This window comes from Oryzias latipes, chromosome 24, assembly GCF_053564925.1.
Source record: "Oryzias latipes strain Hd-rR chromosome 24, Olatipes_Hd-rR_3.1".
Taxonomy (NCBI): Eukaryota; Metazoa; Chordata; class Actinopteri; order Beloniformes; family Adrianichthyidae; genus Oryzias; species Oryzias latipes.
In genome coordinates, this window is record NC_136260.1 from 15,696,829 (window position 1) to 15,722,738 (window position 25,910).

The 25,910-nt window shown below is 38.9% G+C and overlaps 2 protein-coding genes across 8 annotated transcripts in view; one reads left to right on the forward strand and one right to left on the reverse strand.

Moving 5' to 3' along the window:
• Positions 1 to 6,781: 6,781 nt before the first annotated feature.
• Positions 6,782 to 25,823, forward strand: LOC101164768 (N-lysine methyltransferase SMYD2). Of its 5 annotated transcripts, XR_002293180.3 has the most exons (15): positions 6,782 to 7,060; positions 8,024 to 8,087; positions 8,370 to 8,480; positions 8,556 to 8,616; positions 10,539 to 10,663; positions 10,747 to 10,814; positions 11,065 to 11,167; positions 11,873 to 11,983; positions 12,637 to 12,757; positions 13,033 to 13,207; positions 13,904 to 14,012; positions 14,183 to 14,310; positions 19,680 to 19,782; positions 24,463 to 24,546; positions 25,431 to 25,823. XR_002293180.3 is itself a non-coding variant. In XM_011491650.4 (13 exons), exons 1-12 carry the CDS (start codon positions 6,849 to 6,851, stop codon positions 14,261 to 14,263), a joined length of 1,341 nt encoding a protein of 446 aa, XP_011489952.1. In that variant the 5' UTR covers positions 6,782 to 6,848; the 3' UTR covers positions 14,264 to 14,310; positions 25,431 to 25,823. The 5 variants fall into 5 exon arrangements, 2 of the variants coding, with proteins under 2 accessions (XP_011489952.1, XP_004083558.2); XR_911183.4 differs by lacking the exon at positions 24,463 to 24,546; XR_002293179.3 differs by lacking the exon at positions 19,680 to 19,782.
• The window catches only part of LOC101168590 (protein tyrosine phosphatase non-receptor type 14), a 42,862-nt gene continuing 30,173 nt past the window's right edge, over positions 13,222 to 25,910 (reverse strand). For all 3 annotated transcript variants that reach the window (XM_023953197.2, XM_078942966.1, XM_078942965.1), the window contains 13 exons: positions 25,754 to 25,842; positions 25,590 to 25,677; positions 23,644 to 23,726; positions 23,503 to 23,563; positions 23,013 to 23,091; positions 21,803 to 22,272; positions 20,492 to 21,730; positions 19,542 to 19,682; positions 18,937 to 19,155; positions 16,719 to 16,847; positions 16,028 to 16,262; positions 15,788 to 15,951; positions 13,222 to 15,711 (listed from right to left, as the gene is read on the reverse strand). In XM_023953197.2, the coding sequence (XP_023808965.1) occupies positions 15,583 to 15,711; positions 15,788 to 15,951; positions 16,028 to 16,262; positions 16,719 to 16,847; positions 18,937 to 19,155; positions 19,542 to 19,682; positions 20,492 to 21,730; positions 21,803 to 22,272; positions 23,013 to 23,091; positions 23,503 to 23,563; positions 23,644 to 23,726; positions 25,590 to 25,677; positions 25,754 to 25,842 (3,126 nt within the window). In that variant the 3' untranslated portion in view covers positions 13,222 to 15,582. The remainder of the gene's footprint in view (positions 15,712 to 15,787; positions 15,952 to 16,027; positions 16,263 to 16,718; positions 16,848 to 18,936; positions 19,156 to 19,541; positions 19,683 to 20,491; positions 21,731 to 21,802; positions 22,273 to 23,012; positions 23,092 to 23,502; positions 23,564 to 23,643; positions 23,727 to 25,589; positions 25,678 to 25,753; positions 25,843 to 25,910) is intronic.

The following is a 25,910-nucleotide window of genomic DNA, read 5'->3' on the forward strand; positions in this document are numbered from 1 at the left end:
CTTTTTATACAGAGACTCAACAGATGTTAAACATGAGGGTCTAATAACAGGCAAAATTCTGTCTCATTATTTGGTTTTTTTACGATAAGTTTTTCCAAAAGGATGAATGTGTCTGATGGATTTTCACACCTGCTCCTCTTAAAAGTTGATCCGTCTTTGTTCCTCAGCTTTTTCTTGCTGAACCTGTTTAAGGACAATCAATAAAAACAAGAAAATTCAAATTTTGAGGTTATTTTACATCTTGCCTTTTCAAAAAATACTGAACTTTAATGTAAATCCGTGTTTACATAGTTTTGCTTCACCATTAACATTCATTGTTCCTAAAATCTAATTTCATATTTTCTATTTTTTTTAACTATATTTAATGAATTCAACATGTAGGACTGGGGCTGTTAAAACTGTCAAGGACACAAATACATTTACAAGTGAAATTGTCCAAAATTTTGATACAGCTTTATGTTTTGGCAGGATTTCATCAGTTACCATAAACATCTGACACCAGTTTGAGCATTAACATGTCGTAATTTCCATTCAGACAGATTAATTTTTTTTCCCTCAAAAAGCACTTATAAACCATCTACACATGTCTGATGATCGTTCTGCTCCATCTGAGAAGGACACAGCGTTAAGAAAGGGCTTTTAATTATTCCTCTTTCCTCTAAAATCGAGTATTTTGGTGATGGCGAGCGACTTTTCCAGTGAAAGCTCACACTTAGGCACTCTGTCATGCACGGTTCAAGGAGTACATACATGATATCACTCATAAATACATAGACAGCTTGATATAATCCCCGCGAGCAAGCACGTACCTACTCATAAAGCCACAAAAAAACCTTCCTCCATGCACCTTCGCTCACACACTCACACATATGACTCCTGCATGCCTGCTAAACATAGGGACAAAGGAAAATATCTGTATACTTGGCAGGCCAACTTCCTTTGATTGGAGGAGTGCTGCTGTAGGAAACAATGCACAGGCACTATTAATACACCAAGGAGAAAGAGAATTCCTCTTAGAGGAAAGCTCAAAGGAGCCATTGGCCAGGCTATTTACAGACTTACTGACTGATTGGATGACTGGCTGCACTGTACTTAACTGTAGTCTGTGCATCTTGTCTTACTTTTGTCTGCAGAAGCTCACTGGGGTGATTCACTCACCAGAGGCAGACTTTTGTTTCATTTTCTGGCTTTTTGCACCGTGCAGTTGTAGAACGGAGGGCGCTACCTCTGAAAGCGAGCAGAGCGTTGGTGAGCTTGCACCAGCACGCTCGTGACATTTGACGGGTGGCATAGCCGCTCAGCCACACTTACGAGCGCCTCTCCTTTCTAAAAGTGCCCAGTTAAAGAGCATCAAATCCCAACTCGCTAAACCCACACAAGCCCAGCCTTCATTAGCATAGCTAACAAACTCCCCGAAAGAGCAACAGTGGATGGGGAGAACAATGGCAGTCTATTAAAGGGGGGAGACAAGGAGTGAGGCAGTGAGAAAGCTATTGTTCTGGTCTTATTTAGCTCTTGCTGTCACCCTGCAACTGTTGTCACGTCTAAGTTTAGCTGGACGACTGAAGAGGACAAGAAGAAGTAAGGAAGGAGGAAGGAGGGATGAAGGTCAGCAGGAGGTCAGGAAAAATTGAAAGGAGGGGCAGAAGGATGTGAAGGAGTGCTTTCAAAGAGACGAATAAGCCGCATTTTTGCTAAAAGTGACCCTAAGTGCATCTACTAATAAAGTTAATTCCAAAAATAAAGTCAGAGATTAAACTTTAAAGACATTGTTAATTTGAATCTGAACACCTGAGATATGTCAGACAAGTAAGTTAAAATATTTGCAGTGCCGATCATGAAAAAAGAAGGGTGAGAGTAATGAGACTCCATCTTTTGAGAGGCGTTAGACAGTCAAAAAAAAAAAAAGCTCTAAAAAGACACACGACCAAAGACAGAGAAAGACCAAAGAGGGGAGCGACAGATTAGCCCAGCTGTCTGCTCATAAAGCAGCCGAGGGGTGAGGCGTTAAGCCCTTCAGTGAAAGCAGAGCTTATGTGGGTGACACAGGGCAGCGGACCCCACTCAGTCCACGATGGCCTGCAGCACCGGGCCCAAGCCAAAGCAAAGACACATGGATAAACAGTGGGAGATGAGGCTCTGCGCCTGTAAAGCCCTGAGGGGCAAGACGGCCGTGGCATCCCCCCCTCAGCTCGAGTCAGGGAGGAGACAGGCTTAAGGACTGGCTCCCTAACTGGCAGACGAGGGGTGAGCGAAGATGTTGGCTTTAATCGAGTCAGTGAGTTCACAAGGAGGAATGTGGCGCGTGTGCCGTCTCTTTTCTTCTGGTTCGATTACAGACAGTCTGGGCATTTCTTCTTTGTAAACACAGCCCCGAATTATCCCAGACTCTGTCCACGCTCTGCACCGTTGATGCAAATCACCGTCCGCCTCAGAGTCCCGCAGTTGACCTCTCGTTAGCAAAGCAGACTGGGAACAGGTTGTGATGACAAGGTCGCGAGCTTGGAGGGAGAAGGCCTCGGCCCGCCACCACTCCGAGTCTGAACGCGGCAAAAGGTCTTTAAGCACGTTGGATATCACACATAACTGATCCAGAACCTCACAGCAAAGAAACATTAGCAGCTGCTCCTTTATGAGGTCCCCAGTGTGGAAATATACCTCATATCCATCAACTGTGCTCCCATGAGTTATGCATACAGCATCTTACATGGATAACACTGTTCTAGTGTTCCTATTCCTGTGGATATTATCTTATCATTTTTAGTGTTTTGAACTTCATATATTACATTCTTTCCTGAAAGAACATTTTGTATTTTTAAAAAATGCAGGAGACAAATCTTTTTCTTAAAGTCACACAGTTATAGTTTTCCGAATCTAAAAATCTATGTATCTTTTATTTATAGCCTATAAAGATGTTTATTGCATTTTTCCTGTATTTGCTTTGTAGCTGCGTATCTTTAAGTCATTCGTTTCTGTTATTCTCATTTTTTTCTCTTTCCCCCTCTTAGTCTTTCAGAGCTCTGTTCAAGTTTCTGTTACATTTAGGTTTATAAAATAAATCCTTTTGAATTCTGAGTATATTTCAGGTCTAAAGCTCAACTTTACCTAGAAGAAAAAAAGAAAAAAACTTTCAAGCCATCAGTCTTGCATACATCCTAATAAATATTATTTGAAAAATAAAATCTTGCAATCTAACCACTTTTGGGATCGGCCCATTGTGAGCCGATTTGAATTGGAAGATTTTGGGATTTTATTAAATGTGTCCATGCTAATTTTGAAGCTCATTCCTTAAAAATAGCCAAAAAAAACAGTTCCAAATATTTTATTAGACTTTTGTTGTATGATTTTAGCTGATACTATTAAAGATCTGGTTCTCAAACCTATACTTCTATCTGTGCTGAATGAAAGAGAACTGAATTCAGGCAAGAAAAGAATGATTCCTGCAAACTACTTACAGTCATTGGAAATTTTGAAGGCTGAGATTAAAATTTACCTTTATAGAGAAATGAAGTTTTTTCAGAAATTCCAAAAGTATTAAGAAAAAATCTTAAACTTAAGGTCCGATACTGTAAGATGGCATTAACATTTTACAAAATCTTAAATTGTTTTGCTCTGCAAAAACTGCAAATCTTGCAAGTAAATGTCCCATAATACTAAGTAAATAAAGTTCTTGTCAGGTGCCCGTGTGATGATATGATTTCTTTTTTAAGATTAAAACTTGGTGATTTTTTCCCATGGTGGGCTAAAATTAAACCAAATTGAACAAACTGTTGGGGAAAAACACTTTGCATGTTAATGGGAAATACATCACGTTTCACGTTTTATTCAAGTAGAAAATAAATGCATGTATTTGTTAGGATTTTAAGACTTTGCAGACTTTTTTGGGGTTAAATTTTGAAAAAGAATTTCAAAGATTTTTCTCCATCAAATCTTGTTCCACAAGAAAAGGGCTCCACATTTTGTCTGTCAAGCCTACAGTATCAATTTAATACGTCTGTCATGTCCCTTCTTCTTTTGATTTACTCTAACAGGGTTTTCTTGAGAACTAAATCTACTTAGGATTTATTGTTTCTTATTATTTCTGGTCATTGGAAATTATAATCCTTTCACCTAATCCCTTTCCGCCTCCCTCTCATTCAGATCATATTCATCAAGATCATCCGCTGTGACAAAGCAAGAAAAATCAGCACAATGGGGAGCTCTAAAGAGATCGTGTACTGAAACAAGGGGGCTTCTTCCAAAATAAATCCACTTCCTCTGATGTAATCAAGACGAGACGCCAGACACGACCGTATAATCTCCCAGGGACATGCCACCACTGCTTGTGTGTTATTAAAAAATGAGGAGGAACAAATCTTTAGATTGAAAGACTGGAAAAATGGAATTATAATAAATCACAGTAAACTAGGGCAAGGTTGGATAAAGCATCCAGATACAGATGAGGGACAAATCTTTACTGTGGGTTCAGATGGAATGTGCATGTGTGTGGTCTGTATTATAAAAAAACAAAAATTCAATTCACTCAAGATCAAGTCACTGACCTGAGCCGTTTCTAAAAAAATATCTGTGTTTAGAAACAAAAACTAATAAAGAAATAAAACGGATTGTTGTCCTGGCAGAACTCACCTGTGGGTGTCTAAGGGGACCTCGGATTATTTGAAGATGCACTTACAATAAATGTCCACTAGATGGCAGAATGTGACAAAAGTGGTCACCTCCTGAAAACCTAAACTTTATTTTTAATTCTGTTAAAACTATTAAAGCTTTTTTCTAAATTAATCAAGTTCATGCATTAAGAAAAACATATTCTAAAATAAATATATAGTATAACTGTTCACTGTTAATATTTTACTGTCATTGCTTGCATTTTTATATGTACAAAGTTGTCACAATAAGTGTATTTTAATTAAACAAGACAATAAATTGAATTATTTTGAAACTTAAAAGCAAAAACCTTTTACGGACATTGCAATCTTGTCCTTCACCAACAGATGGCTCTATTAAGCTTTAATTCTGCTGCCTTCTATGGTTTTACATCCATCCATCAATATTCCATGTAATCCCTTCTGGGGGATTGCTGGAGCCTAACTCAACCACTGTTGGGTGAAGGTGGCATACACCCTGGATGGGTCACCAACCACACACACTCACATTCACACTAAACTGGACACTTCTCGAATCACCAATGAACTGATGAAGCATGTTTTTGGACTTTGGGAAGAAGCCCGAGTGGCTGGAGTAAACCCAGTGATGCACTAGGAGGACATGCAAACTCCACACAGAAAGGACGCATCCGAGATTTAAACCAGGGCCTTAAAGTCTTTTCCTGCCCTCATCTTCTTTTTAAAGTTCCCTCTCAAAGATGGTAAAATGTGCCAAGAGTATTTACAAAAAAAGTTTTTAAATGTGTTTACAAGAGCATCTATGTCTAAAAGTCAAGTTGGAACTTATTGGGATAAAACCCTGATCATGGCTTATTTCAAAAGGGACATTAGCTAACCAAAAAATAAACAGATGTTCATAGATAGTTATCAATGTTGTGGATGACAAGAGCTCTAAAACGGTTATTTCAGAGGAAAAAAAGATGTTAAGACGGATAATCAATGCACATGTTTCTACTTTTATTATTTTGCATTTTTTTTACTGTTATTTTATTCATTTTCTTAACATTTATCTTTATAAAAAGAGAAATAATCATTTTATTTTCATTTTGTTCAAGTAAATTGCCATGATCCAGACATGTGAAAGGACTACATTGATTCAGTAACAAGTTTTATGAGAGGAAATTTATAGAAAGACATGAAAAAACTATGTTAACTATGAAAAAGCAGTAAAATGGAGAGAGAAAGTAAAAAAATGAAAGAAACTGTTTCTTAAAAAATTTAAGACTGGGCTAAGGCTTTTTTCACAAATGTGAGGTTTTTGCACATGCTACTCTGAAGGCTTTGTGCTTTTCAGTCCACCAGCATGTAAGAAATAATCAGAGGGATAAAGTGTTATTTTCAGAATCTGAATTTTCTGTTACGGAAAGCAAATTAAGAGGACATCAAAAGTGGAGTAAACGTAATTCAAACATAAATGTCACATGTGTGTAATCCTGAATGAATTACATTTAATTACACATATGTATTGACTCTAAACCTGTATTTATTGAAACTAGAAGATACAATTTTAACTTCTTTAACCTGGATGTAGGCAGCAGAAAATCCAATAGTCTATTGCAAAATCTAATTTGATGACAGCAAGAACATAAACTGCTATTTAGTGATTGTTTATGTGAAAAAAAAAATCTTTCCAAATAAGTTTTAAAGAAAATTCACGTATTGGGTTTAAATGTTGATCATTATGAGCCAAGGACTCTGTAACAGTAATTATTGGTAATAATCTGATTAGAGTGACACATGGAGGCCCCTTAAACTGAATCTGCTGTGATTTAAGAACCAACGAGAACACAACAAAGAAATAATGCGTGCAGTAAAACAGGAGTCCTGACACTGAACTCTGGGGTACTGGGGAAACAGCTGGACATTTTTATGATTTAAAGAAATGAATCATTTAGATGTATGACAACATTTGGAACATTTTCTTAATAATTGCCCGTTTTTCTTGTCCTTCAAAAGTTTTGTGTTCAGACTCGTTAAATATTTAAATGTAGATACCATTTTTGTGTGTTTACATAAACTGAACAATACTTTTAGGTCATCTTTACTAAGTTTGTGATCTGATGGAACTTCAATATGTCTATATTCCGTTTCAGCTGTGAGTGAGGGTCTCCAGTCCCTTTGATTTCCTCTCAGCTGTGGTTTGGTGACGCCCCAACACTTGTTGTGTGTCCATCGCCCAAAGTGATGAGACTCATTCTGGCAGGGAGACCCACGGAGGAGGACACGATGACAGGCAGCATCGACGGCCTGGAGATGTTCAGCAGCCCAGAAAAGGGACGAGGTCTCCGCGTCAGCAGAGCCTTCAGCGTCGGGGAGCTGCTGTTCAGCTGCCCGGCGTATTCCTCCGTGCTGTCGGTCACCGAGAGAGGCAGCTGCTGCGACCTCTGCTTTCGCAGGTAACTAAAAGTAAAAATAAATATCTTCCCTTCTCTCTGATCAACTTATCCCTCAGGGTGGAGTTTGAAACAAACGTTACTTTCAAAAGTGCAGACCTGATCCTGTGCGCTGATCCACACTCAGCTGCGCCATAAAATTCTATTTTTGGCTTTTCCTTTGGCTCAACTTTCTGAGCCTTTTCTAGTTGACCTTTTCTGATGATTCATCTGTTTTGAGCTAAAGTTTCTGCCAAAAAGTTCAAATGCATTTTTGAGTTGTCATGAATTATCACTAAATTAATATTTATTAACAGTTTTTGCTTCTCTCCCATCAGACTAAATCTTCATATATGCCAGTTGATTGTGCTTTATTAAATAAATAAAAAATTCAATTGTAAAAAAAAACCTTGGATGACAACCAGCAATGCAGGAAATCTGAATATCTCCCAACCACCTTCTATTACTGAAATAACTCCTTTATGCATTTACAGTGAGCATTTTTTCCCTCCGAGTCAGACGGATATGACTGGACATCATTTTACACATCCTTTTCTCTAAAGCGACTCACAAAGTTACAGAAAAGGCAAAAATTGAGACGGTTTGGTCCTGCAGGTCCTCCTCCCGACCAGTCTGCACCTCCTTTGGATTTTCTGCAGTGCTTTTAGTTTACGGCAAAGACAGCCGGTCCATCATAAGGTCAAGTCTATTATTACCACAGAATGCTATAAGGCCCCTTCATTGCTATCAGTTACTGCAGGCAGGGCACCAGCAACTGCTGCGTCGTGTGTCGGGGCAAAGAAGCTGGAGCAAACGTTGAGACGTTTCTCATGCATTTGATAAAGCAGGTGGAGTTACAGTGGAGGTGCAAACAGTTTCTGCATGTCCATCCAATCTGAGGTGTTTCTGGCTTACATTATGGTCACAGTTGTACAAAAATAAGCATGTTTTATAATCAACGTCTGTGTTTTTTTTTGTTTTTTTAAGGAAGGAAGGATTAGCAAGGTGTGGGAAATGCAAGAAAGCGTTTTACTGCAATACAAGCTGCCAGGTAAGAAACATCCGTTCAAAACAGTTTTAGCTGCTTTTATGTTGATGCCTAAAACAGTTTGAATACTTCAATTCCTGAATCCCTGACATTCGGAGCTCAACACATGGTGCAAAATTGTCATAATTTAACACTTTTAAAAATACATATTAACTAGCGTTATCAAAAAAAGAAATCCACCTAAAGGATTGGAGAAGCAGCTGTCGTCAGGCCCTCTGTTGAGCTGGGAAATAAACTGTGAATCGTTGGCTCTAAACTGACTCTTGAATGTTTACATGTGTGAAGAAGGCAGACTGGGCCATGCACAGGCTGGAGTGTTCAGCCATGGTTGCGTTTGGGGAGAACTGGTGCCCCTCAGAGACGTCCCGTTTGGTCGCCCGGATCCTGGCTAAGAAGGTTAGACACCAATTCCATAAAGATTGTCCATTTCTTTATTTAAGGGGTTGTGCTAATTGTCACGATTACCTGCAGAAAATGCAAAAAGGGAGGTGTGATTCTGAGAAGATACTGCTCATTGGAGAAATGCAATCACGTGAGTCACATACGCATCTTATAGTCTACAAATTATAAGAGGGAAAGTCCATCAGTATGATGCATAGATGCTTAAAAAACGCTCATTGCATTTATTTACAGTTTAAAGGTCAAATTAAGCTCAAGTTTCAGATTTGATTCACATCCTAAACGTTTCATGACTGAGCAACAGCCAATTTGTGCAATAAAAAATTATTTTGACCGTTGTATCAGTGTTAACCTTGAAAGAAAAACGAATTACGCCAACAATATATATCTATCTCTATCTATATCTGTATAGATCTATATTTTTTTTTTCTAAGATAAATGGTAAAAGGTTAAGCAATGTTCAAAGTTAATATTTGTATGTTAAGTTTCAACACATGTTTGAATCACCAAAAAAAACATCTTTTAAACTGTTTTGGAAACTGTAAGGAAGCATCTGAGGTAGGAAAACAGCAACAAAAGAATTCCCAAATGTTATTTATTTTAAACCACAGAGTTCCCCCATGTGGTTCAGGATCCAAAACTGACTAAAAACTGGAATTACAAAGAACATCGCTTTGTTACGACTTGGTATTGGTACGAATGATCATAAATAAATTGGGCTAATCCGTTGTTTTATGTCTGTGTGTATTAAAATCCTAATTTCTTCTGTGGTTGACTTAGACATCATTAAGAACTGTGGGCATATACCAGCTGATGAAATTAACTTTAAAGCACCTCTGATAAAACAGCATTCATTTTCTGCTGATTCTGTTAGGACTTTGTGGCTGTGAAACAACCTTTACAAACATGGAAGCATTTGGAATCTGTCCCACCTCACAACAAGACTTCATTTCTTAATTTATGTGACCATCCACGTTAAGGTCTAGTTAAAAAAAAAAAAAAAAAAACAACAACACAGGAAAAGGGAAAAGATTCACACACATATTGTGGCTTTATGAATGCATAAATGCAACATGGGAGTTCCAACCGCACAAAAGGCTGACTAATAGCAACTCATATAATTGCATTGTTTACATTTACAGCCTTTTGAGAAAAATATTTGCTGCAAGTGCAATTGTAGATCAAAAACTATAATAAAAAAAGGAAAACATTTTGGATTGGGAAAAGTCAAAGAAAAAGTGTAATAAATCAAGTTTCATCCATCTGTAAAATGATATATTGGCAGATTAATATGAATGTGTTTACATTCACAGTATCAGTATATTATTAAAAACATTTTGAAAGTTTTATCTTTTTAGTCAAGATGTTTTATTTTAGCTGGGAAAAGTACCACTGTTCAGGTTATTTATGGTGTAAACTTGCTGGAACATAAATTAATGCTTTTATTAAACGATAGTTGATAATTCAAAAGGTGCTAAAGGGTTTATTTTTCAGAGTAAAACCAGCAGACATTATAATTCAGCTTACCTTCATGCAGATGTCTGTTTGGTAACTGCAAGCTTTTTTGCTAGCTTTGGTTTATTTTTCCTCGACACAATCAAGTCTGCATTTTCTCTTCTCCCAGCAGAAGTATATTGCGTTTTTGTGTCTTTTTTGGTCACAGCTGGTTTGGATGTGTAATCTTCAGGGCTGTTGCACGGGTCTTTATTATTTACCAATATTCACAGCTTTTGGTTTAAATTTGATGTCATGTTTTTCTGGTTTGTAGCTTATTTCTTGATTTCTTGATCTTTTTACACTTCAAGATACGGAGGGTATTGACAAAAAACAAGAAAAAAAATATTTTATTTGGTTTATTACAAATATGTGTTTTTTTTTGTTTCTGACATTTTATTAAATCAAAAAGGAAGTTTTGAAGGACATTTGTCCACAGTCCACAGTTTTGTCTCAGATCTGTGTAACATTTATTTCCGAGCTGTAAGAGACCGATTAGATCAAGGATGTTGGACACTTAATGTGGATCTCATTGCACCAGAGGTGATTTTTGTGTAACAGATTTGGAGGATGAAGACAATGAGAAAAAAGAGAGGACTGAGCTGGACATTGCAGGACTTGGTCGCTTTTTCTCCAAACACTTGGAGGTGCCGTCCCACAAAGACCTGCTCACACTCTTCTCACAGGTGCTGCATTCAAAAATGGACGTTTCAGAAAATTCATACATTTTTTTTGTACCTAATTGAAGTTGATTTAAATGTTTTCTCAGGTTGCCTGTAACGGTTTCACAATAGAGGATGATGAGCTTTCACACATGGGTACTGCAGTTTACCCAGAGTAAGTTTTTTTATATTTAATGCAACATTTTATGGCTGCAGACCGTCAGTTCCTTCAGGATTTTTGTGACGTATTTGATAGGGTAACTGTCTCAGAGAAGCTTTTTGAGCTGCAAACATATTTAGAAACTAAAGCCCTCTCAGTGGAGTGCAGTTAAGTGTCAGTGCTATTTTAAGTACAGTAATGAAGGGGTGTAAAGGAAACGGGCCCCTTATTGTTTTGTTAATGGCCGTATGTGTGTTGCCCCCAGCGTGGCTCTGATAAACCACAGCTGTCTACCCAGCGTCATCGTCACATTCAACGGGACACTGGCCCAGGTCAGGGCCGTGCAGGACATGAAACCTGGAGACGAGGTGAGGAAGGTGATCCTGCTGGATACTGTCTCATTTTTTTCATTTTGAGAGCATATTAGAGAGAAAAAAATCCTGTTTAAATGATGTCAGTTTTAGGAAACTTTTGCGATTAATCAGATTTTAATTTAAAAAAGTTTGATTTTTGTAGAAAATTGTTATTAAATAACTTTAATACAATGACTTGCTTTTATGACATTTTTTATATTTTTAATGCAGTACTAAAAAATCTGGGGCACTCATCTTTGAAGCAACTAAGAATTGTGTTGATAGATTGAAAGTTTTCTGTGTTCTGTGATTTATTGTAACCAAAATCATCATTTTTTATACAAACAGGAGCTCTGTTTAATTATTTACTTTGTAATAAAGTTCTCATTTAGTAAAAAATTAAATAGGAAGATGGTAGCAGGTCTCTTATAAGGCTAGAAAATAAAAGTTACCTAAGAAATGCTTAGAGAGACAGCTTTTACTTTAAGAAGAAAACCAAAAGGCTTAATAAAAATTACTCAGTTATGTACGGAAATTCATAAGTGCTACACAATGTTAACAACAGTTCGCTGGTCTGCATGGCGACACAGCTGGGTGACAAAGTGTGAGCAGTTTAAAGCAACAGCTGATCTGAGAAAGTTATTTTAGAAGCTGGACAGGGATGCCAAGGATTCAGAGAGTATTTTATTTTGACAGTCTGCATGCTCATTTCCTTTGCAGGTTCTCATTAGCTACATCGACCTCCTGTACCCCACGGATGACCGCAACAGCAGGCTGAGGGAATCCTACTACTTCACCTGCAACTGTCTGGAGTGCCAAAACAAACAAAAGGTAACATGATTAAAAAAAAAAAAAAACCTAATGAAGTACTTAAGACTTTCATGGATCCTTTAGTGAAAGCAGTTTTAGGATTCCATTCATGCTAAAAAAAAAAACAACTAATAAATTAGAGAGAAAATTGAGAAAATTCTAAAATAATTTGTGTTCATAAGTTAAAGCACATTGACTTATTAGCGCAAGGCTTAGTGCAAAACAAACCTCCTTTTTCCAGCCCAATTTAAACACTAATAAACAACATTTACACACATTTGGATATCTTTTTATGTTTTTACACACTCTGCAAAGTTGATCTGTAAGCTGCAACAGCATTTATTTTGGTTTCTTTATGATTTTAAATCCAGAAAAGTCTAATTATATCAGGTAAACTGGGCAAAAAAGAAAAACACGATTTTCTAATAAGAACTAAATTCAGACAATATTAAAATCTGCTTGTGTGGATCTTTTGTGGGCAAATCTTTAAGGGTGTGTATACTTTTGATTAAGGCACTTATTCCCAAAGACAACTGTATAACCATGACTTGGTCAAATCACTAACCCTAGTTGACAGAAAATTTTTTGCCACGTTCAAGATGTGCTATAAGATATGAGATTTTACCCATCTGAGGATGTAAACTTGTGTTTTTGTCTCCTGCCCTCACCTGAAGGACAAGGTGAAGCTAAAGGTGCGGAAGCAGAGTGACCCCATCGAGCCACAGGTCATCAGTAACATGACGCGCTACGCCAAAAACACCATCAGAGAGTTCAGAGCTATGAAAAGCACTAAAAATATCCTTTTGTATCAAACTATACCATTTATTTCATGACACCATTTAAAACTATAGATATGCTTTCTAACATTTAAAGAGTTTTCATTAAAAAAAAAACTCTACTTCTGAATCAATGCTAGTCTTCCATAAGTAAATTTCTATTTTAGTTTTGCAGAGTTTTAGTTTAACAATCAGTGAACTGTCTTAAGAAGTTAACTTTGTTCGACTTTGTTTGTACGGTAGTTTAATAATCTTTGACTTGATAAAATGGATACACCCTTGACCAGTAAACACCTCCTAGTGAGTTGCTGGAGATGTGCGAGCAGAGCTTGGAGGAAATGGGAGCAGTATTTGAGGACTCCAATGTTTACGTTCTCCACATGATGTACCAGGCCATGGGGGTGTGCATTTACATGCAGGACGCAGACGGAGCACTCCGATATGGAGAGAAGGTCGCAAGATATTACAGGTATGAAGAAAGGATAACGAAACCTGATGTTTTTTTATTTGCACCTCTGTGGTATGAAGGGCCAAAAGTGTCAAAATCATAAATCAATGAAAAAGCAATATTTAAATAAATGTGACACAAATTCAGAGACATTATAAACTTAATTTACATAAAAAAATGGATACAGTTTAAAATAATTATTTGCCATATTTTCAAAAAATAAAATTATGAAAATTTTATCATCTAATTATTGTTTTTTTGTTTTGTTTTATGGTAATCCAGGAAATCCACAGATAACTAATTTACCAAAATGAATTGGTGAAAACGATAAAACAATTAAATATTGTAGATTAATCGCTTTATTTGAAAATACATTTTTATCACTTCTGCAGAGTTTGGCATTTATTGGTTTAAATAAATATAAACTGGTGTTTTAAAGTGCTACATAGAAACTATATAATAATCTAATATAGGAAAACCAGAGTAAAATCACTGATATTAGGTTAAGCAACATCTACTAAGGACTTTTTTTAAATGAAAGAATTGTATTCAATTTAATGTCAAATTGGACTAAAATTTAATAAAAGGAGGATAAAAACTTTTTTAGCAGTTAATTTGTTGATAATACTATTTTTTCTTCTAATTGCGGACTCCTTTTGACAGTTTTGATATTTTTTTTAAGTGAAATATTTAAAACTCTGTCTCATTTCAACACAGCAAACGTTACCATCCATACTCCTTAAATGTGTCGTCCCTTTACCTGAAGCTGGGCAGGATCTACATGGCACTGGGGAGGCACTCGGCAGGAATCAACGCTCTCACAAAGGTAACAAACTGATCAAAGAAATGTATATAATATAAATGTGTTCCTTTTGTTGTTTTGTATTAAACAAAATAATGCACAGTAGCTTTAATCTTTACAAAAATGCAGGTTAAAATATTTATGCTTAAAACAATAAAAGGCAATAAAATATTTATATTTTCTTGTGTGTGCAGGCAATGGCTATAATGGAAGTGGCTCATGGGAAGGATCACCAGTATCTTAAAGACATACGCAAAGAATTATCACAAAAATGAGGAGGATTTGATTGGAGAGTTGAAAATTTGTGAAACGGTCAACACGGGTAAGCTTTTTATCATCAGTGGGGGTTTTTTTGTTTTGTTATTTAAGCACAAAGGGAATAAATGGCAATGAGGCCACAGATCTAAAGAAAATAAGGCTTTTACTGCATGATAAGCAGGTATAACAGCTTCATACATGTCTGGGGGGGGGGGGGGGGGGGGGGTCTGAATGCACTGGAAATGCATATACAAAACATATGTACAGAATCTGTGAAATGTGTTTAGGAGTTTGGCCAGAAACAAAGAAAAACTGAAGAGCTAAATAAATATAAAAAAAGCAAGAGGAATGCCTTGTGAGGAAAATACTGTCAAACAGAGAAGTGCAACAAAACACTTGTATGTCCAAAAAAAGCACAGTCTAAGTATCAGCAAACATACTGAAATATATACATGGGAATATTTAAAAATAAAAAAAGCATGCATAGTTTAACATTTTGCGGTAGTTAAAGAGTACCAAGTCAAGAAAAGACATATATAAAACAGTGTCACATGCCATTATGTACAGATTATTCTTAAAGATGTAGAAAAAATACATTTAAAGTCATAAAAGTCATTTTTAGAGTGGTATTTTACATAAAGGATAAAGGAAAGTGGAGTTAGCTTCTGGATTTGATCACTTTTTATATTCTTTTCAGTGTCTAATCTTTAATTTTTATGCTTTAAAATTATTAATTTGTCTGTAAAATCTTAATTTAGACATTAAAGGGAAACGGGGTTTCTTCTATAATATTTTAGTGAGGCACCATTAGAACGAAGGCAGTTTTCTATGTATCGCTTTTATAACTTATTTTTAGTATTTAAAAAAAAAACAGCAATTCTTTTTCAAACGAATAGAAAATACATTTTGTAAATTTTGGGTGCGTTTCTTTAAGGAAAATATCAAATATACGAAAAGGTTTAGGCATGTTTAAGAAGGACAAAAGAGAATAAATCAGTTCAGTCTTTTTAAAAACAAAACTTTTAACACAGTGTGTCTGTAGTAAATATTTTGTTTAAAATATGAAAATCTGTCTGAGCAATAACAACACTTGTCTGTGTAAATTGCAACACTGCTGCCCCCTGCTGTTCATGCCGTATAACACCATTTGATAAATGTTCAACTGAAACTGTGATTTCTTTTTATGCTTCTTAAGTAACAAGCATCTGTTTACTCACCTGGATGTTATGAGAATAAAAATAACACAGCTGGAGAAGCATTTTACATGAGTTAAAGAGTCTATCAGTAATACTTTTGAGTGTCGTCTTGATGATTTGAAGTACCACATCCTGTGATGTCAAATGAGGCGGGAGTTCTTGAGGAACTGAATGAGAACCTGGTAGACAAACTTGTACTGGGAGATGGTCTGAACCATCAGCATCCTCTGCTGCCTAAGCTCCGATAGCATGGTTGGAACTTCCACCGGCTGCAGGGGAAATGGGAATTTATTTCCTATTTCAATACAATTTAAAGAGAAACTTTGGGGTTTCTGTATCTCACACCTCGTTGTGTTCCAGACAGCTGATCATGAGCTCAGTCAGGATGACCACTCCGGTGCGGCCCACCCCAGCACTGCAGTGCACCACCACCGGGGGGTTCAGGCTCTTTGAGGTGTCCAACATAGAATTAGTGTGCCTCCTAACAGATTGGATTTCCTCTAAATAAGCTTCAGAGAAAAAAAGAGAGACTTGACTTAGATGTATGTGATGGTCACAAACAAACGCAGCAGGATGGATACTCACAGAGAAATCCAGTGACATACTCAGGACACCCCTGCTCGGGCCAGTCGGTGTACTGCAGGTGCCACACCGTCCTCTCCTGACCAGAGAGGAGGTGTTTGACCTTTAACCCTGTGGTGGCGTAGCATCCCGAGTCCGTGCGGAATTTGGTGGTCACCTTGTATTTTCCGTGAGTGGCTGAATTGTGTTTGGAGCCCAGTTTGGGCCAATAACGATGACTCTTAGATCTTCCACCCTCCTTGATGGGGAAATAAAGAAGGCTGTATGTTTAAGATTCATAAACTCTGCACTCTTTAAACAAACTCTGCAAAAAACATATATATATATATTATTAAAAAAAGAATTTTTCTTGAGCATAGAGATTTCCCTTATTGAAAGTTTTTTCCACACACTTTCCATCGCTTATTTTTTCCTTCATTTTCCAAGTTTTAATTGTGTTAAAGTTTGTTATAGACCTAAAGCTCTCACTGAAACTTGAGCCTTTCTGGTTTTAAGATCTAAATGGGTGCAAGTGACTAGAATGTTTTCCAAGTAAAAAAAAAAGTAATCAGGATGGTACAATTTTTTTTGCTAAATTAAAGAGATTTGTACAGTTTTTTTTTTTTTTTTTAACAGGTTGACCTTTTTATGTGTAATCCTAATTTTGAGAATTAACCAGATCCATGCTAAAAGTGATTGAAATCTGTGTGGGTACCTCTTCTGCAGTAACCATGGCGATGACACTGACCCCCTGCTCCCACACCATCTGCCAGAAGTCTCCACAAGTGTTGGCTAGAGGGCCTTGGGTTGCTATGTAGTGCCACTCCTCACCCCTGATCATGACCTAGGAAAAAAAAAGTGTTCAGACATCTGTAAATAGGTCAGTCAATCAATAACTACATTTATATTTAAAAACAACAACATTTACATTTTGAGGTAAACTTAAAGACTGACCAATGACTGATTCTTCATGAAACCACTAGAGGGCAGTGTAACAGGCACAGATTTTGACCTACAATATTTCCCTTTTACCATTCTTTTATTTTATGCATTTGTGTGTGGTTTTTTTCTAATAAAATTTGAACAGTCCAGACCTCAAATGTTTTTTTTTGTTTGTTTTTCTTTTGTCTTGTGATCGAAACCTTTTGGCAGAATAAGAACACATTGAGATAGAAAGTCTTTTGTCTTGGTCCAAAAATTAGAAAAAGGAACATTAGAGTTACAAAAATGAAAGCAACCACTTTATCATAGTCTAACATTCATGCATAACTTTATTACAGCCTTTATAGGGACTAATAGCTCACACACACACACACACATAAGCAGTTCACACACCATTTTCAGCACGGCACACACAGAACTTGAGGAACTGGGGTTGCTTAGGAGGCTTGGAGTTTGGACAAAATTATTCGGGAATTCCAGGAGCTCTAAGAGCTTAAAGCACAAACAGACTTCAATAGCTGCCTTTCATCTGCTCCTCCGAGCTATTCCCATCTTGGAAACAACCACAATACAGACTGGAAGAAGGCTGAACACTTTAGACCTAACTTGATTATGTTCTAGTAATTTTATTTTAATGCCACTGACAATAAAAAAATAACAATTTAGCCACAGGACAAACTTAGATTTGGGGATTTTGCATAATTGCAGCCTGGTCAAGTGAAATTCCAGAGCGGATCAAGTTGACTCCTTAAAAAATAAGTCAAAAACATATTTGGTACTTTTCAGTGATGATCCAAACTTAAACCTTCATTAAAAGTTTGTAAACCTGTAGAATTAGTAATTTGGGACTATTTTTTTTAAATCCCTTTAGCTCGTCTTTTTCCGCAGAAACCGAGAACTTCTTGCATGAGCCCAATTTTATTGTTCCAACAGGGTTACAGGAGGATATTTTAGATAAGATTAGATGGGATTGTTTTGCAAAGTCCTTTAAATTTCTGGACCAGATGAAAGAGAGGAAAGTAAATGGGATTTTTGGGGAGGATGCTTAAAAAGACAAAGAAAGGAATCGTGGGAATTGAAGGATAAGAAGAAAAAAAGGCACGGTAAGGTTTATCATTAGATTCTAAAGGCTTATTTTTGTTCCCAAGCACACATCCACACACTCAACACATGGAAACATCTCTGTTGGTAGAAGCTTCCTGCTCCGTTTTATTGTGATGCATCCACTTATAGACGAGTCTTTGTTTTCCTTGTCTGAGCTGGCGGGGTTGTGAGGGGCTGTAAGCTAGTAGGAGAGCACAGAAAAAGATGGATAATAAGAAGTGGGAGAGGCTCACTCTGCACCAATGGTCCCGCCCACAGTTCAATTTCTAATGAACTACTGCCGCTCTGCAGCATCTAAGAAAATGACAGTTTTTTTTTTAAATTTTATTTAGGCTAAAACTGATAGGAGTGGGACTTTAAGCAATTGGCATCATTTAGTCACGTACCAAAGAAATGTTTTGAAGAAAAATGAGCATCGATTTAGAGAAAATGAAAACAATAATTGTTCCCAAGAAATCTCCAGAAAATTCAAAATTTTAATATTTTCGGAAAATATTTTAAATAAAAACGATAAAGTTCCAAAAATTTCAATTTACCATACTGCTCTGATCAAACTAAACATGGGTGAAGTGTAAAATTTTTAAATTGTTATTACTTACATTAAAATTCAACATGAATCAAAGTAAAGTCGATCTATACAATATCTGAATTGATGACTTTGAAAATGAAGACTAATTCAAATAATTTAAATGTTTTAGCCCTGTTGCTGACATTGCTTTATTCACATTTAATTACCTCTAGTAAAACATTTTTTGCAAAATTAACGAAATTTAGAATAATAAATTGTAGGAATTCTTAAGCTTTTCATCGTTTCAGGAACATATTTGCCCAAATAGATGTGAAATCTTTCTGCATACGTAACAAAGAGCGGTGCAAACATGACACACCTTGATGTGGGAGGCGTTTATGTAGCCCGTATTGTTCTCCTTGTTGGGTACGAGCTCCACCCGGTTGTCCTCATAAGGGACGACGTCCCGAAAACGGTTGCGCTCTGCGTTTTCAGGCAGCGTTGCAGTCGTGACGACACAGTCCGCCCTCTTCTTCGGCACTTGTTCGTACTCTGTGAAGACGCGATCCTCCTCCAGCTTTAACTCCAGAGTCTGACACTGCAGAGAAGAACGAGAGGGAGTGTCGTCAGACTCACTGCGTTTGTGGGGTTTTAACTAAGACCTTTTAAAACGCAGATCATTCTGAGAGGAATTTAATTCACATTTCTCTTATATTATAAAACACCAGACATCAAAGTGTTGCATTTACCATTGAGGCTCCCCTCATCCTTTCTGCAGCTTTGTCGGGTCACATTCTTAAAATACCAGCCGGTCCTGAGGCGATAAGCCCCCACCATGCCACACATTTCCATCCCACTCAGGCTTTGCCCCAGTTTTCTTAGCAACAAAAGCTCACACCTTCATGAGTTGTACTGACCTAACATGCTTAAACCTTAGCCTTAAGAAGAAAAAGAAAAGAAACGTTAAAATTGTAAGCGTCTTACCCTTTCATCTGTGGGAGATTTGGCGCCTTCCTCTGACGGACTTTCTGGAACAGGCATCCGGGCCACATAGAGGCCGTTGAGGGCGGCCATCATCAGCGGTCTTTTAATGGAGTCAACAGACATCTTCTGTCTTTCCAGTGTCTTTACGAGAGAAGAAAATCCAGCAGTCATGGTATTTTCAACACAAGTGGGACTGGAGAATTCTGCATGCTCATAAGCGAGTGTGTGTTTCCGTCTACAGGTGCGTAGCATCAATATTAACTTTGTTGTCACCCACCTCACCAGTTGCTTGTTGTTTACAGCTCGCACTCTTTTGTCACACTACCCACATGGTACAGTCCCTCCTCCCTCTAAGGATTATCTGCCCCTAATCTGTGATGCTATTAAACCTGCAAGATAGCCCCGCCTCCTCCTCCAGCCCGGCACTCAAAACAACAGCCTGGGGGTCAAAGGGGGTTCCCTTTACGTGGAAGATAAACCCGCTGAGGGGCGAGCAGCTTTGGACAAACATTTTTGAGAAATAGCAGCAGTAGCAAATATCCAGGTCATGGTGATGGAGCAGTTTGTCACTTCCAGGTGACGACGCCTGAACTCATACCTGGACTTTGCTGCTGTCCCCGTTTGTGCCTAAACAGAACTCTGACCCCCACAAGACAACGCAACGCCACGAGTTATCTGAGGGATTTGTGTGGCTTGTGGAGCCCGCTGCTAGCTTCTTATGTGCTGAAACCAAGATTACTGCTAATCAGGAGCGGTAAAAACGAAGGAGCAAACAACATTTAAACTGCAGCAGATGGAGGGGAGGTAAATAATAACAAGAAGGGCATTCTGCTGTAAAATATCTGCACATCTGCAAACACTTCAAATTTGATCGAGCCATCAAGCCATTCTTCAATCCTGTTTTTGTTTTCCTTGGAAATAAACTGATGAATTATTAGGGGGGTACTGACCCTTTGAGCGATTTCCCGCTCCACGATGCTGTCCTCCAGGGAGAACATCTCCGACACGGGCCTCTCTCTGACCGGCTCCTTCCTTACCCTCTCTTTTACGATGGTCAGGTCTGGTTCTGAAATGGATGGACCTAAAACGGCTCCATTCACCCCACTCTGATCCCCTCTGGTGAGTGTCCCGCCTGCTCCCTGACTGTGTCCAGTGTTGAGTGACTCCTCTGGGTCCACTGCTCCCTGGTTGCAGTGAGGTGCGGGATGGTGGTTGGCCGGGTGAGCGTGGTTGTAGGAGGGGATCTGGGCACTGCCAGGGGGTCCCGGGTACTCCGGGGGAGGTTTGTTGGGCAGTTTGGCCAGAGCGGCTTGGAGCTGAGCACTGATGCTGATGTGTTCGTTGAGCCCCGGGATCTGAACGTCCAGTTCAGGCCTCTCCTCTTCCTCCTCCTCCTCCTCTTCGCTCTCACTGCTGTGTATGAGCATGGTGGCATTGGACAGAGTCTTCTGATGCTGGTAGGCAGCTGCTGCGGGGGGGTTTGCAGAGGCCTCGGCTACATTCTGCCCAGCCTTCTGCAGGTCCTTTGGCTGCTTTGGGGGAGGTTGTGGCTGAGGTTGAGTCTGAGGTGTTTGAGGCTGTGACTGGGGGAGGGCCTGAGGCTGAGCGGGCATCACGTGCTCTCTGAGAGTGTTCCGGCGCAACAGCGGGGCGTTCAAGCCCTTCATCACCAGGCCCTCCCCCCCACCTCCGCCTCCTCTCATACTGCTGATGACCTCCATGCTGTGTCTCTTGCCTAGGGTCGACCGGTGCTTGGCAGCAACTGTTAACGGCTCGCTGACCTCCTGCAGGGACTGGTGCACCACGGCTATGCTGTCCGGCTGGAAGGTCTTGACAGACAGCTGCACCATGCGGGTAACCAACTCTGGGCTGCTGCCGCCAATGCAGCGGAGGCGGTGGCTGGCAAGGTCCGGCGTGCTGGTGGCAGGGCGGAAGGAGCTGGAGGGGTAGGGTGGAGGAGGGCGCAGCATGTGGTTCCTCAACATGTTGGCTGTAGCGGCGTGGCTTCCTACGCTGGTGACCTGCTGCTTAGTATTTGCCAGCTCAGGTGTGCTGACAGTGTGCGAGATCGAGCTTCCAACACCACTGCTGCCCCCACCTCCATTAGTGCAGGATGAATAAAGGGGGACCTGGCTGCTGGCCGGGCCTCCCTGATGGGGCCCGTGGCACACCGGCTTACTGTAGCTGATCTGTAGAATTAATGAAATCAAAAACTTAGCTGCTGAGAGAAACAAATCAGAGATTCAGGAATGAGTTTGTACCTGCGGAGTGTAAGTTCCAGGATTGGGGCCCAAACCATGGAAAGGACCCCTCTCTCTCATCTCCGGCTGACTGTAAACTAGAGCTTCAGGCTGCCGGTAAGCGCAGGCATTGCTGATGTTTAGGCTGCGCAGCGACTGGCTGTGGAGGTCTTGAGGAGCGTGAAGCACGCGTTGCTTCTGCCGCATGACGGCGTCGTACTCTGGCGTGGGCCGGTACGATGGAGCGATGATGGCGCTGTGGCGGTGGCTGGGGATGTAGTCGGGACGCATGAGCTCGCTGCCGGGGATGCTGAGGTTGGAGGACATGGGTGAAGGCGGGACAAACGTCTGGGATCGGTTGAGGGAGCCCAGGCTGGGGCTGCTGTACATGCTTCCATTGGGCACCGTCCCATTCCTGAAGGTGAAATCCACCGGGCAGCGATCCAGACTAGTTTCTGACTTGTAATATGGGTCATCATGATAGACACTATCTGCAGGACAACAAAATAAGTTTTCTCAGATCAAGAAGCAACCAGCAGCTTTTCCTGCCAATTAATACATCAACAATTCTATTTATCTCATAAAAACAGACTTTTATTGTTATTTTTGTCATACTTAAACCAAGAGAGATGCTACATCGGCCCCTGACAAAATTAAATAAACCAAGAAAACCAAAATGAATAAATAAAAAAGTATATAAAAAAAGAAGCAGTTAACAGTCAACTGGCCAACATTGAGGTTATGCAGGAGCTGCTGGGTTCCAGTGCTAACAATCAACTTTAGAAATTATATGAAAATGTTATTTCTTCATAATGATGGGTGTCGGTTGACGTGAATGAATGTGTGTATGTATAGACACACACACAATAAAACCTAAAGTGTGATTCCTGAGGTCAGACTGCAGACTGATCTCACGCCCACACAGAGGAGCACACCCAGAACTTTTTTTTCTTTCCACCGTTTTATTGTGAAGTTCAATGAAGCCCTGCGGTTTCTGAGGCCGCCTGAGTGTGAATGAGTCCATGAAAGAGTGAAGCACAGATGAGGTCACTGCTCTGCGCCCCAAAACCTTGGGTTTTGATTGGTTGGAAGGTTGTTAAAATAGAAACGGGCTGTGAATCAGTGCCTGATGGGAATGACTCAGATGTTTAGGGCTTGAATTGCAAATCTCACTGCAGTTTGAGTGAATAAAAAAATTGGGTGAAGCGTCCTCCAAATGTTTCCCACATACCTTGAGAGCTTTGAGTGTCCTGATAGTGCTCTGCATACTGGGAATGCACCGACTGGAAGTTGCAGGATTGCGGTCGAGGCTAAACGAGGAAACACATTTTCACTGTTGATATGCAGCGAGTCGAATATTTTAAAACAAGGCAGGTTTCTGTGACAAACTCATAAACACAATAAAGGCAGAGCCTCTCCAGACAGTCATCTGAGGACTCAAGTGGACTGACTTTATAAGTATTATGCCACATTTAGCCGAGCCATTGTCTGGCCTGCTTGGAGCGAGAAGCAGAAAACACTGCCTTCATTTATGCGCCGGAAGCAACACCCTTTTTAAGTTTCCAACAACACCAATGCAAGCAAGCAAAGTCTCCAAGAGACGACTCAGAGCTGCCCATAGTGAGATCGCATCATTTCTTGTTTGCACATCAACATTCCCTTTGTTTGGGGAAAAAAAAAACAGTCAAAAAGGATGCACTTTTAATGGCTGGAAACTGTACCAGAGACTGGTGATGGTTCCAGGTGGGCCTCCTCCTGATGGGAGCAGGGGAGTGAGTGGGTCTGCAAAAAAAGGGGATTCACTTGAATCTAAAATGCATTTTAGAAGGTATAAATTCATAAAACAGAATCACGAAACTCACTCTGCACAAATCTTGTTTTGCTTGTAGAATTTGTGTCTTGTTGTAAAAAGACGAGCTATGTACTTGGCCATTTCCATGTCCTCCTGCACAATAAAAATATAAATTAGGACACTGCAAAAACCCTAAATCTTACCAATTTATATTAATCAGTTATATACTTTAATATATAATACAGCCAGGACAAACACCTAAAGAACACAAAAACTACAGAAAAAATTAAACGCATAACTTAGACAATTCTTAACCTAAAACATATTTTTAATATATTTTTAGGGGTATGCGTGTAACTAGATTTTTTTTTTAGTTTAATTACATTAATTGTATTTTTTAACTCTTTTAACTAACTCTGGGCTTTTATCCCCCTCCTTAAGATGTTCTTCTTCGTTGGTTTTCCCATCATGTGGTTCACCCCCACTGTCCCCCTATTAGTTTTGGTTCTGACTTCCTATGTTAGAGGTGGCTGTTTATGGAGTAATATTTATGCCACCATGTTGCACACAAAACTTTCTAAGTTGCAAATTGGAAAAATAAATAAATAAATGAAAGCAAAAAAAAAAAAGGAATTGAAAGCAAAAAAAAGTATTATTATTAAAATAAAATTAAATATTTAATATTTTCATTTGCAAGCTAGAAGGTTTTGTGTGCAACGTGGTGGTATAAATATCACTCCATAAAAATTAAGTAAATATATTTACAGCCTGATGTAAAAAAAAATTTGATTCTTATGTCTATTTCTGTGTTTTCTATTCATGTCAAACTTCATTATAGCTCAAATTCACACCTATTTAGTTTTTTTTTTTGTTTGTTTTTAATTAACAGGAAGGTGGACACACAGGTAAACCCAACTGAGCTTCAAAATGTATTTGGTCCTGGCAAATTTTCCATTTTTGGAACATTTTTGAGGTGGGTGGAGTAAACTTGGAATAATGTGCCCTTCCCACTTCAGGTTTCTTCTGTCGCTGCACTGTAAAAATGGGCCCCTTAGAAACACAGTGTTCCCTTGTTTATTGCGGTGGATATGTTCCTTAAATAACCTGCGCCAGATGAAATCTGCAAAGTAGAATTATGGATGTTTTAAAGCAGTAAAAACCTCTCACTACACACTTTTCTCAGACAGACATGAACAACTTTTCTCTCGTGCTTAAACTCTCAAACTTCAAACTGCATAGAAAAATGAGTCCAGTTTTATAGAATGAAAACAAAGATCTAACTGCGATGAAGATTTCGTTAATCTGTCAAGCATGTGCAGCACCTGTGTGAAGAAGACGCTGCCCATGTCATCTCCTGATCTTGTCAATCATAAATATTAATTAGAAAAAAATGGAAAAACTCTGCATAACATAATCTGTCAAACATTCTTACCCCATTGGCAGACTTTCTTTGAATAAGCACAAAAAAAGAATCTGCTATTGCTATTGAAAAACTTTCTTGATAAGATTATTTTTCTTACAAGACAGAAAAACAGGAATGTTTTCTTGAAACAAGGATCTGTTTTACCTTCTTAAGATTCCGTTTTTGCATACTGTGCAGAATATTCTGTGTGTCGATTATTCGCCCAATATGTCTATGGCTGTTATATAATCTAAAATGTATAAACAGTTATTTTATGTTGGTTTTCTGTTAACATTACATTACGAACCAATATGCAACTTGTTGGAAAATGTGATATTCACAATCTGGCAATATAAGAAACTTTTGACTACATTTTATAGGTTTTATCTAATGTCTGTCTCATCGTGTCGTACTAAAGCTTTATTTTCTTTCTTTTTCTTTTTTTTTATTGCCAGGATAGCCAGATTGTCCGCAGTAAATGGAGATGGTCTCCTGGTTGTATCACGAGCATCTTTTTCCTTCCCAAAACAGCGCAGAAATAAACAGAGTAGAACCGCCTGCTGAAAGAGTTTGTGTGTGAACGAGCTGAGGCCGCCTGCAGACACAACACCCACCATGTGAAACGCGATGGTGTCGTCTCTGCTCGTTATCTCCACTGTGATGGCTGACTTGTTGTGTGCTATGGTACCGATGTCCTTCCACCTGTCACACACACAGGAATTAAACATTCCCACCCGGCTGCATCATGAATCGACTGCAAAAATAAAGGGAAACCTACTTGTGGAGCATGATGGACCTGCCATTTCTGTGTTTGACAAACACTCCAATAAAAGACACTCCAATAAAAATGTCGTTGGTGTAGTTGTCCTGTAAAAAGAAGAGGAAATGCTTAAGAATAAAGGTTTTTCTTTAAATGTAAAAGATTTGTGAGGATA